Below are 11447 nucleotides of genomic sequence, written 5' to 3'. Positions count from 1 at the left end.
TTAATAATTATATTAATATTATATGGAGGCAGCGTGTCTATCTCGTGAAACTATTTTATCAGCTATAAAAATAATGAGTTAATTAAACCTAAAGTAAAGTGGATTAATCCGAATATGTGAAACATCGACTAGTCATGGGAGAAGTAACCACACCATAATGTCATATAGGGAAACATAATGAACCAGTTTTAAATAATTTTTCTAAAGGCCGTGAAAAAATAAAGAGGTGTTTTCGTGGTTGTTCAAGTCGTCCCACACCAAATCCAACGCCATGTCAGCAGGGCCGTACCTCCTGTGAGGCGAGAGAGGCCATCGCCTCAGGACCCGACCCTCACAGGGGCCCAAAAAAAATCGTAAGTCTCATATTGTTGAGGCATGCACTTAAATAGTATGTACAATTGACATTTAAAAAAAATTGGACATTGATCCATTGAAAACATGATTAAATATGATTATTGTGTTCATTGTGGATTTAATCAAATTATGTAGAGATCAAACAATAAAGCTACACGGCTCATTAATTAAATTTTTAAAAATTTTGTATGCATAAAATGATAATGTTTATCCAATATATTTATTATTTTATCTTGTGTAAACTCATGTGTTAAACTTTTATACTTTACTTGTCGATCATTTGGCCTCTTTTCTTGAATTTATGTAGTTGGACCCATTTCAAAGAATAAAACACAAAAAATTGTGATACTTACCTATTTTACATATCTTTATCTTCTATTTTCTTGAATAAAATATAATATTTATTATTTAAAACAAAACATATATTTTTACAATATTGGTTCATTATATTTAACATTTTGTTATTTTGATAGTTTATATTGATAAATTTCAATCTTGGCAACATATCTTACATTTTTTGCCAATTTCAATCTTTTTTCAATATAATTATTCATATAATACTGCATTACGTTAAAGCCATGTTGATTTTGTGGCGCACGAAGAAAAAAATCACAAAGAGATAAATATATAACTCGTAAATTATATTTTTTTATATCTATTGTTTGGTTATTTTTAATTTGCAAAATGAGCTTTATGGTTATTTATCACAACAAGATATTGCATCAGGCCATGTGAACCACAGGTACGGCTCTGCATGTCAGCACCTCATGTCGGGGGAAATTTTGAAAAAAGAGGCCGTATGTTACTATTAGTAGGCCTATAAATTAAACTACCCGAAGTTTCGGGAACCCGTGCTAGTTTGCTACCTTACACAAGTTATCAACTATGCCTGCACGTGCTTCCTTTTGCCATAACGGTTGACGTTAACTCACGGGTCTCTTTTTCCGAAACACCTTGGTTTTACTCTCTGACTCATCTTCCTCACTTTCTTCACCCACATCTCTATTTCTTGTAGACGGCCCCGAATCAACTCTCTCTATGACTTTTCTTTTGTTGGCATTTAACTTGGCAAGCAATTTTCTTTCAACAGGATCATTTGATAGCATAAGTTTGGACTCTCTAGGAACTGTCGCGCCAATACCAAGCCTAAAAATTCTTAAAGCTGTGATTCTACACTTATGAAAATCACCACGCTATACTATAAGTTTCACTGTGAAGATGTGTGCTTACCTAGCAGGCCGCCCTTCCAATTCCACCACAGAAGATTTATCATTTACTGAGGATGCACTCATGTTATTGACCCACTGTTCAGCCTGTATATAATAAATTGAGAACTTCTATAATGTTGCACATACTACACACCAGTAGCGCAAAGAAATCTTTGACGGCAACTATGGTGCACTTTTGGATTACGGCAAGAATCTAGTATGCAGGAAATAAATGAATTTAAATATCGGGCTAGCACATGGAAGGTGCTGAGGAGACCAATGTCTCAAATCTCAATGAAAAATACAAATCTATAAACTTCTCAATTTTGGCAGCTTTCATAAAGTTATTTCGTAAGCAAATCATTTTCCACAAATGATTTCTCATGCCAGCCATGTAAAAGACCCCCCTCAGTTACAGAGTAAGAAAGCATACAAATTTGAATGATCTGTCCAGCTTCACCAATTTAGGTTCAGATTTTTTCTTTGATTCCTCCTCTACTGCATTCAATGCCATTTCCTCACACCTAATCATCAATCAAGCAAGAGAGATAGATTATAAAACAGTAAGATAACACCAAATCTTTTGTTCTTTCACACCAAGTTATATGCATGCTTTATATTCTCAAGCGTGTAAGCATTTTTTTAGCTATATGATTAACTCGATTCTAAATCCAAAAACATAAGGAAGCCTTCAATTCAATCTTTTTTCACAATATTAGCACATTGTGGGACGCCGGGTCTCCTACTTCAATAATTACATGTTTTTGGGAAACTTTGAAGCATTTAAAAGAAGGTATAAGTTTTCAATTTCTAGAAAAATTGAAAAAAATCCAAATGACAAAGGACAACACCTCAACTGTATTTTGACTATCCCAAAACACAGGTCCTGATAACACAAACATCCCACTATCCCCAAAGAGTCATCGTAAAATCTTAATTACTAACTTCGATTCAGGTCTAGATCGGTGTAGACAATAATATACTATAATTAATAAAACTATAAAAAATATAAAATCTTTCTAATCGTAAAGCACCACAACATCAAAACATCAACAACATCGCACTAACTAATTCGACTAGTATTTTATCTTCCTGAAATTTACCTTCGAAAGCCCAACTCCGATACCTAAAACAAATAATCGACATTGAATTTTAGGGCAATAAACAAGTCGAGATCAAATTAAATCGAAGAGGAAAAACTTTACCCACTAGGCAGCCTGTAACACTCGAGATATTGAGCTGGGACTCGAGCTAAAATGCACAAGACGGAAGCAAAATCGATCCGGGATTTCAATCAGTAGTCGTGCACACAGGAACTCGCCGGAAAAGCTCGAAACACGGCGGATACAGGCCGGAAATGGTTGGGAACAACTGGGCTTAGCTCAAAAATAGTCTAGGGTTCAATTACAACATACCCAAGTCTTTAAATCACCGAAATGATCGTCAAATGGCCGGAAACAGTGAGGAACGAACTTGCGTAGCTGAAATCACGAACAGGGGATTGAGCTCGAGCTGGTTCGAAGGGAAACGAACTGGATTTTGTCAAGATATGTCCTAAGGTTCGAACACAAGCTTCACACAGTTGAAGCAGCATTTAATCGACGGAAAACGAAAAAAAAAAAAAACAAACAAACAGAGAACATCGCGTACAAAACCCGCGCAAGGAGATGTTGGTGATTTGGGGTTTAGGGTTTCTAATTTTCTGAATTTGCTTGTTTAAATAAAACAAGGTATAGACACCTCAATTTTTGAGGTGTTTACCCAGTTTTTTTTGCACATATAATCGTTTTTTTATACTTCAAAGATATATTAGTAATAGGTAAGTTTTACGTATACATTCGATTTTTTAAAATTGATTCTCACATTTATATTTCTAAAAAAATAGATATCCTTGAGTTGTTTTAGATAATGAATTGTATAAAAAAGTATGTAGAGGCTGAAAGAATTTTTCATTCATTTTAAACCATAATTATCATATTCTTAGTCTGGTGAATATTGGCATTATTGTTAAAGCTTAAAAACAAGCTATATTTTGCTTCAATCTTGCTATCAAAACATTAACAAATTCTAGGCATAATAACAACAGGATAATATACATATATTCCATGTAATATTTCCAGGTAGTAAATACCTAGAAAGTACTCATTATTACAAGCTCACTTTAATCCTCGTTTCTGACTGTTGATTGAACTTGAAGAAAACAAATCCCATAATAAGGTGAGCTAATTTCTAGTACATTTATCGGTATCCAGTTGTAGAAATTTAACTAATTGAAAATAAAATTATTAAGAAAATCTAATCATATCATCTTAATTTTTTGAAAACTAAACAACTTGTGAAAACAAACTGGTTAGAATTTATCAAATTGCTTTCTTCAAATAACAAAGACAAGCAATTAATCGTAGCCAACCACAAACAGTAATAAATTCGGATAAACTACATTATCTATTGGTATTCACTGAGCATATCCACAATTCAAAGGATATATATAGCATTTACTGACCAAATCCGGAAACCAGATAGATACATCAACTATTAGCTGGTTTTGAGCTAAAAATTTTCAAGACGGTAAGATAACTTTTTTATTATCCGTTTAATGTACTTACTGATTTGGTCGGATAATGTTGATATCTAGCTCTGTTTCGATATTAGCTGCGTAGTCTAACAGAAGAGAAAGCTTTGATTCCATGTTAAGTGACCTTCGTAATATGATAGCCCATACTGGGTTTGAGTAAAATCTTTTTATTAATTATTCGACTTCTTTCTGAAATAGATAGTTGTAGTAACATTGGCTGCAATCAATACAATCACAGTAAAGGTTGTTTTCCATTAGATTTGGTTTAGAAACAGTATGTGTAGATATTGAAGGAAAAGTATTCAAACGTTTAAATAACTAATCGTAAAATAGAAGAAGGTAGATGAGTTTATATATGTCATATGAAGTACGGTGAGTCACAGATTGTTTATGACACATATTATAATTGTTTTTGGCTACCTCTATGCAAGTATATTAAGCATTTTTAATTGTTGACAAGTATCAGGGCATAATGTACTCTTTTAAAATATAAAGCTTAGTCATCATATTATTCATTATATTCCTGCCAAGTGTAGTGTCTTAGAAAAGTTAAACATTAGTTGTTTATTTTAAATGTCAATGGAGTGAGTATTGACATAAAAAACAAGCCAGTACTAATGTATAATTAAGTTGTTATGGAATTTGTAATTAAGTTTATGGGTTAGTGGCATATGATATAAGTGGAAAAACAATTTGAGTTGCTGAAAATATTTGCCGCCTTACCCTAAGGTATACTCAATCATGACTCGAGCCTAGTCTTTGTGTCAGTAAAAATGCTAAGTTGTGGGATATCACATAAACAATGTCAATTTTTTTTCTATTGTTAACAAGCATCTAAATAATTATAAAGAAACAAAACAATCTGCGTTTGGAAGAGAAACAATTCTATATTTTCTTATTCCTTACAATTTTTAAGCAGTTAAAATGTTTTTTTACTATTCTCCTGATTCTATATGTAACATACAATAATTAAAAAGCAAAAACACTAAACTAAAATATTCTTATATATTCATATTTGCATTTGACTAAGGACAAAATGGCTTAAATATTTTTTTTCAAAACAAATAAAAAAATTCATTCAAACACTCTAATATCACCATTGCATATTCAAGAAATCTAAGATGTTCCTAAAAAACCTAACTCATCACGAATATTGGTTTCAAGATCTGAACATATAGGTTTAGTATTGCATATTCATAATTCGTAGGAAAGTTGTTTTGTTTGGAATGCATGGTCTATGAAAGTAATTGTTAACTTTTTACAATTTGCCGATTTATTGCAACGTTATCTCTTTTTTGATAATAAATGTTTTGAACACTGCGTCATATAGCTGCTATTTACTGATTAGTCTAGATGACATACGTAAAACTTGTGTTTGTTTCGAAGTCAAAAAATTTCTTAGTTGACTGACAGTACCTGTAAGAGTAGCATCGATTTGAAGGAGACTGTTTCTAAACCGATCTTTGTAGAAGCAAGTTGGCACTATCAAAGAAAAAGTTGCACTTTTTTGGTGCAAAACAAACGGTAATAAAATATTTTAAATGATTTATTTTGTCGAATAGAACAAAGACGAATTTTCTCGATTAACGGCAGTTAGCTTAATACCCTTTCACAAGCACAACAAATATCTTAGATCCCTCGTATCAAATGCAAGCTAAAACCTTTAGTTATCTGAATTCAGTATTAAGGCAGAAACCGAGAACCCAAAAAAAGATACTAAATTAGTATAGTTGTGAAAACACCAAAATAAATTTTCTGTTCATCTAATTTTGCCCATTATTGCATAACCTAATCCAGCAAGGAGTAATGAGCTTTTGTGGCTTCAACCGCGTGCTTGATTTATCGCATGATATAATGAAGTGAGTTGGATCACATTATTGATTTAATAGGAAATGATTGAAACCCACTTGTTTAAACCAAACCTAAACACCTAACTCCCGAGAAAAGTTGCTCACTGCTTTTGTAGATCATCCTAATCTGAAGCTTTGAGATAGAAAAAGTGTGTTTGAGAAAAAGCGGGTTTCCCTAAATGTTTTCAGATGCCTGATTGGAAAATTTATCTGGTGTCTAACTTCAAGGTTTTCCGTCTCTGTGGTCTTCTGTCCTAAATATGGTTTATTTGTATTAGTTTTCAGTTATTCTCATTTTATATTCTTTAATCACTGACTATTCACGTTGTTAATGATAGCACCACAAATAAAATGCAGGAAACCGGTAACAAACGAAAAAAAACCGAGGGAAAAAAACAAATGCGAACTAACTTAGGAAAATCTGCCGGAGCCCAAAAAGAGAGAACACCGTGAGGCCAAAAGCAAACCGAAATCAATATGATCATCCACATCCTTAGAACACGGGCAAACAAGCGTTAAAACCAGGCGTCCTATGGTTAATCGGGAACAACAAACGAGCCATTCAAAAAAAAAAATCAAACAGAAAGTTTAATTGCACAGACGGGGTGTGCCAGCAGAACACCAGAGTCGAACAAATCCAAGGGAAACGCGCACCTGGTTGATGCTTTCCGAAGATCGACCGACGCATGGAACGGTGGAGAGAAACGATGGCAGCAAGATGGAACCTCGAATGAGACCGAACAACGTACGAAACGATTGAGAAAGAACAATGGGAGAAAAGGAAAGCAAGCAGCTGGAATTGAAGGAGAATGAAGAGAAAGAGAGAACCGAATGCTATAACCCCTGCACAAGCCTCCTTCTCTTGACAGCACAAACCCTTGCTCTGTTGGAGAAAAGAAGGCAGATACAATTTATGGATGCTTTCATATGTAGATATACAAAAAAAATTATAAAAGAAAAGTATATTTTTTTATTAAATAATTTTTTAATGTTGAAAAAAAGTTTATCAAAAGAAAAATGAAATAAAATTGTCAAAATTATGATAAATTAGATTTTTAGTATAAAAAATTAATCAAAAATTTAAATAATATTTTTAAATAATTTCAAAATAATTTTTTGAAATTGTAAGTATGAGTTAATTAAATATATTGTTTTTTGAGAAAATGATATTTTAATTAGTTTTTTAAAAAAATTTGTTCATATAACTCAATTCGTATTAAATCTTTTTATTTTTGTTAAGATTTCATTTTGTTATATCAAATCTCAGCAAATTTCACCAAATATCAATGCTCTTTTTAAATTATATTATACCAAACAATCAAATGATGTTTATAATTCAAAATCCCACCAAATTACACAAAAAATATTGAACCAAACACATTATTAAGATTGTTTTTTATAGAAATTTATGGATTTATATTATAAACTAATAGTTTACAACGAAGTGATAAATTAAATCTAAAATCCACACATTAATACGGCAAAATAGAATGTATTTCAAATGACACTATTAGTGAGTAAACTTGAAATTCATCTTGATTAACATGAAATATTATATAAACATGAATATGATATATTTGAGTTTATGATCTTATTTTTTAAATAAAATAAATACATTTGAAATTTATGAATTTGGAATTCATTCATTCAGATACAATCTAAATTTTAGAAACTATTGTAGTGTTTGGTAAAAGTTCAAAATGCTATTTGAAATTTGATATCACAATTAAAAATAAATTATGGAACATTAAAAAATTTCGCTATTTTTTTAAATACATTATTTAATAATAACATTTATACAAATTCACATATATTGTTTATTAAAGATTTCTTTGAAATATATAACTTTATTAAATATTATTTAACGAAATAAAATATAAACTTCATTAACAGCCCAAATTATGAAAATGTAACTTTGGTATTAAAAATAACCGAGTTTTCTATATATAAATAAATATTTTATAGCATTTTTTAATATAAAAATATTTTTAATTGATTTGAATAAACTTATCAAAATATATGAACAAGAACGTGTGAGTCAGTATGGATTTTTGGAGAAAATAATATTTTATAAGTTAAAATAATTTTTGTGTGAACACTCCTATAAAATATTTAATGTTAAAAAATTAATTATAGTTTTATGATTAACAATGAAACTTTAAATATAATTTTAAATTCATATCTTAATTATTTACTCATTAATTATAGAAAGTAGAATTGAATTTCAAATATCTTAATTATTTGGTAAACTTGAAATTTATCGTAACTAATATGAAATACTATATAAATATACAATATGTGAAGTTGAGATTTATGTCTTACTTTCTAAAATTACAAAATATCTTTCAAATCTATAAATTTAAAATTCATCAATTCAAATACAAATATCGTCACATCCAATGAAATATCAATCTCATTTTAAAATTTCATTCTCTGTACAACTATTTCCAATTCCAGTCATTTCAAATCCCCAAATACACGGGTATAACGTGGGCATGCCAATTTTGTGTTAAGAAATTATAAAAAAAATACAAATATCTTATAAGACAGTCTCACGAATTTTTATTCAACATCTATTTATATTTATAATAAAAAATAATATTTTTAATATAAAATTGATATTTTTGCGAGATAATTGATCAATGAGGCCAAGTTGTTGTGAGAAAAAAACAAATTAGCATAATTGATTCAGCGTCTTTATGTTCGGAAGTCATTTTTAAACATTGCATAATAAATAGATATCTAATATCAATTACTCAAATTTAATAATTTATTTAAAATCGTGCAAAACCCATCAAATTTTTGACTCAAACCAAATCATATATTTTAAATTGCGCAAATTTATATCCAAATCTCCACCACTTAACTAAATCATATATATATTTATATATCCTTCAACAAATATTAGAAATATTTATCCGTCTCATGAACAAAATATCCATCAAATATTTTTAATTTACAATATATTCAAGAGTATCTAATATTGCAACTGTTAATATTGTTATAAGTTTTAAAGGAAATAAAACCTCGTAAATTAAATATATTAACATATATAATAAATATAACATTAATTTGATGTTTATTTATATTTGAATATGAACCAGAATCAAGAATTTGATTGTAATAATGAAATGACCCTATTGCCGCCTTAATTTTGGTATAAATCCATGTACGTTTTGAACAAGATCACCAGTACTGCATAACTCACCTCAAATTCTTGATTTTTTTCATTGGAGAAAATGTCGAAGTTGGAATTTATTGGTCTCACTTTTGCTTTGTTAATGTTTGTGCATTGCATTAACGCACTTGATTTGAAGAGATGCTATATCGATAAGATATACCAACTGGGAGATTCTTTGTCGGATACTGGGAACTACATTCGTGAGAGCAGCAGAGGCGCTCGAAGTGCATGCGCAAGGCTTCCTTATGGCCAAGATTTCTATGGGAAGAAGCCAACCGGTCGATGCTCGAATGGTCTTCTTATAATCGACTACATTGGTAAACGAAAAATTCCGGAATAACTTCGAGTTTAGATTAAGTTGTAGAGTTATTTTTTTATAGTACTGGTTTTTCATATTTCATATTAATTCATATTTTTAAATCTATTTTCCTTATATGAGATTTGATTGTTGTTTATATGTTTGTAGCCATGGCATCTGGTTTGCCATTCCTGAATCCTTACCAAAATAGAGACGCAGACTTCAGAAAAGGAAATAACTTTGCTACGAGTGGGGCCACCGCTCTACCCGTAGAATTCTTGAAAGCCAAGAACATTTCTTCTCCATTTACATCAACCTCTCTTGATGTACAACTTGATTGGATGTTTACCCACTTCAATTCTATTTGCCCCAAAGGTAATTTAATCTTTCGATTATATTTTGGGGAATGGTTACAAAGATTCATTCGTGCATTTTTACAATTATGTAATTTTCCCTAATAATTTACGTTTTTACTCCAGAATTTTTTTTTGGGTTTCCCACTAATTATTGAGATATTTTCTTATCCCATAGATTGCATAGAATTGCTTAAAAACTCACTCTTCGTTGTTGGGGAGATTGGCGTCAATGATTATGGATTTGCATTACTCCAAGGCAAAACAATTCAACAGACAACCAGCTTGGTCCGTGATGTGGTTTTTGCTATCCAAAAGGCCATTAGAGTGAGTTAAATCAACTTATGATCTCTATATCTTCTTCATGTTTCATGTATGCAACCAATGACTCCTTGTGTGCGTCTCGTTTCTATATGATTTGTTGTAGAGGGTCATAGAATTCGGGGCGGTTCGAATCGTTGTTCCGGGGGTTCTCCCGATGGGGTGTGGGACAACTTTCCTCACAAAGTTTACAGGCCCATACGATGAATACCATTGCTTGAAAGAGTTCAACGATTTAGCAAAGTATCACAATCAAATATTACAAGTAGCAATCGAGGAGGTGAAAAAAGAGCATCCAAATGTGATATTTGTTTACGGGGATTACTACACTTCCTACCTCTCTATTGTGCGTGATGCATCAAAACTAGGTAAGTTTAATCAGTAACTTTGCATTATCACCTGCAAACAAGTCGTTTAGCTCTCCCCGCCCCCGGTAGTGGAGTTGGTAAGGGCAGTGCACTCTTGGCCGAGAGGTCAAGGGTTTGAATCTCCATGTTCACTGCCTTCTCAGCTGAGCTTGTTGTGAAGGGTTTGTTCGTTGAGCGTGGTTTGTAGGTTACTGCGTTGGCACTTGAGTTTACTCAGAGCGCATCAAAAATAATTGCCCGAGATTAAAAAGAAAAAAAAAATCTTGTAACATGATATATCAAGCTTCTGTTAAATATATATTAAATTTAAATCATAAAACGTGCAGGTTTTGATCCGAATAATTTGCAAAAGGCGTGCTGTGGAATTGGAGGAATGTACAATTTCAACATGGGGAGTATGTGTGGTAACCATGGAGTACCCGTATGTGCTAAACCCCAAAGGTACTTGAATTGGGATGGCATTCATTTGACTCAAGAAGCTTATAAAGATCTTGCTCAATCGCTCATTCAACAAATATATCCCCACATTAAATGCAGCAACTGATCATCGATTTATTCTCTTATAATCCATCACAAAAAATGAAGTACTGATTCGATCAATCTAGCTATATGTTTTGTGTCGTCAATGATTTCTACAACGGGTTGTAAGACGATATCTTTTAAAATCAGATTTTTCCTAGTTCTACTTGAAAAAATTCTTAGATTAGTGCATATCGTTGATTCTTCCATGCCTAAACGAGCTATGCACGAGAAGACATTACCAAAATCTACCGAACTCTATGTATGTACGACCGAGTGCTTGTAACACTTTACCAAAATCTATAACTAGTAGTAATGGTGCAACTCAAATCTTTTAAACCGCACAACAGCTCAAGCACCACGGTTCGATCGCTCCACCAAGCAGGGACAATTATTGCACCCAACAACATATATTGGGAA

At 31.6% G+C, this 11447-nt stretch overlaps 2 protein-coding genes across 2 annotated transcripts; one reads left to right on the top strand and one right to left on the bottom strand.

Annotated features, from left to right (window-relative positions):
• Positions 1-1067: 1067 nt before the first annotated feature.
• LOC142547016 (uncharacterized) lies at positions 1068-6886 on the bottom strand. Its single transcript, XM_075655057.1, has 4 exons — positions 6642-6886; positions 1996-2086; positions 1585-1667; positions 1068-1500 (listed from the first exon to the last, which is right to left on the bottom strand). The coding sequence occupies exons 2-4, from the start codon at positions 2074-2076 to the stop codon at positions 1278-1280; spliced, it is 387 nt and encodes a 128-aa protein (XP_075511172.1). The 5' UTR covers positions 2077-2086; positions 6642-6886; the 3' UTR covers positions 1068-1277.
• A 2340-nt stretch (positions 6887-9226) lies between these two features.
• LOC142544178 (acetylajmalan esterase-like) lies at positions 9227-11134 on the top strand. The gene is made up of 5 exons (XM_075651242.1): positions 9227-9485; positions 9635-9841; positions 9998-10146; positions 10247-10508; positions 10835-11134. The coding sequence occupies exons 1-5, from the start codon at positions 9227-9229 to the stop codon at positions 11050-11052; spliced, it is 1095 nt and encodes a 364-aa protein (XP_075507357.1). The 3' UTR covers positions 11053-11134.
• Positions 11135-11447: the final 313 nt, after the last annotated feature.

Source organism: Primulina tabacum, chromosome 5, assembly GCF_025594145.1.
Source record: "Primulina tabacum isolate GXHZ01 chromosome 5, ASM2559414v2, whole genome shotgun sequence".
In the NCBI taxonomy this organism is placed as follows: domain Eukaryota; kingdom Viridiplantae; phylum Streptophyta; class Magnoliopsida; order Lamiales; family Gesneriaceae; genus Primulina; species Primulina tabacum.
The sequence above is the reverse complement of the archived record's forward strand: the minus strand, read 5'-3'. Positions and strand labels throughout refer to the sequence as shown.

What these genes read in the sequence shown, in the direction of transcription:
- LOC142547016 (XM_075655057.1), bottom strand. Translation starts at nt 2,076, where the DNA reads ATGGCATTGAATGCAGTAGAGGAGGAATCAAAGAAAAAATCTGAACCT. An exon ending in TGGACAGATCATTCAAATTT is followed by an intron (nt 1,668 to 1,995) that starts GTATGCTTTCTT and finishes TATTATATACAG; the next exon opens with GCTGAACAGTGGGTCAATAA. An exon ending in TTGGAAGGGCGGCCTGCTAG is followed by an intron (nt 1,501 to 1,584) that starts GTAAGCACACAT and finishes AAGAATTTTTAG; the next exon opens with GCTTGGTATTGGCGCGACAG.
- LOC142544178 (XM_075651242.1), top strand. Translation starts at nt 9,227, where the DNA reads ATGTCGAAGTTGGAATTTATTGGTCTCACTTTTGCTTTGTTAATGTTT. An exon ending in TCTTATAATCGACTACATTG is followed by an intron (nt 9,486 to 9,634) that starts GTAAACGAAAAA and finishes ATATGTTTGTAG; the next exon opens with CCATGGCATCTGGTTTGCCA. An exon ending in GCGTGATGCATCAAAACTAG is followed by an intron (nt 10,509 to 10,834) that starts GTAAGTTTAATC and finishes TAAAACGTGCAG; the next exon opens with GTTTTGATCCGAATAATTTG.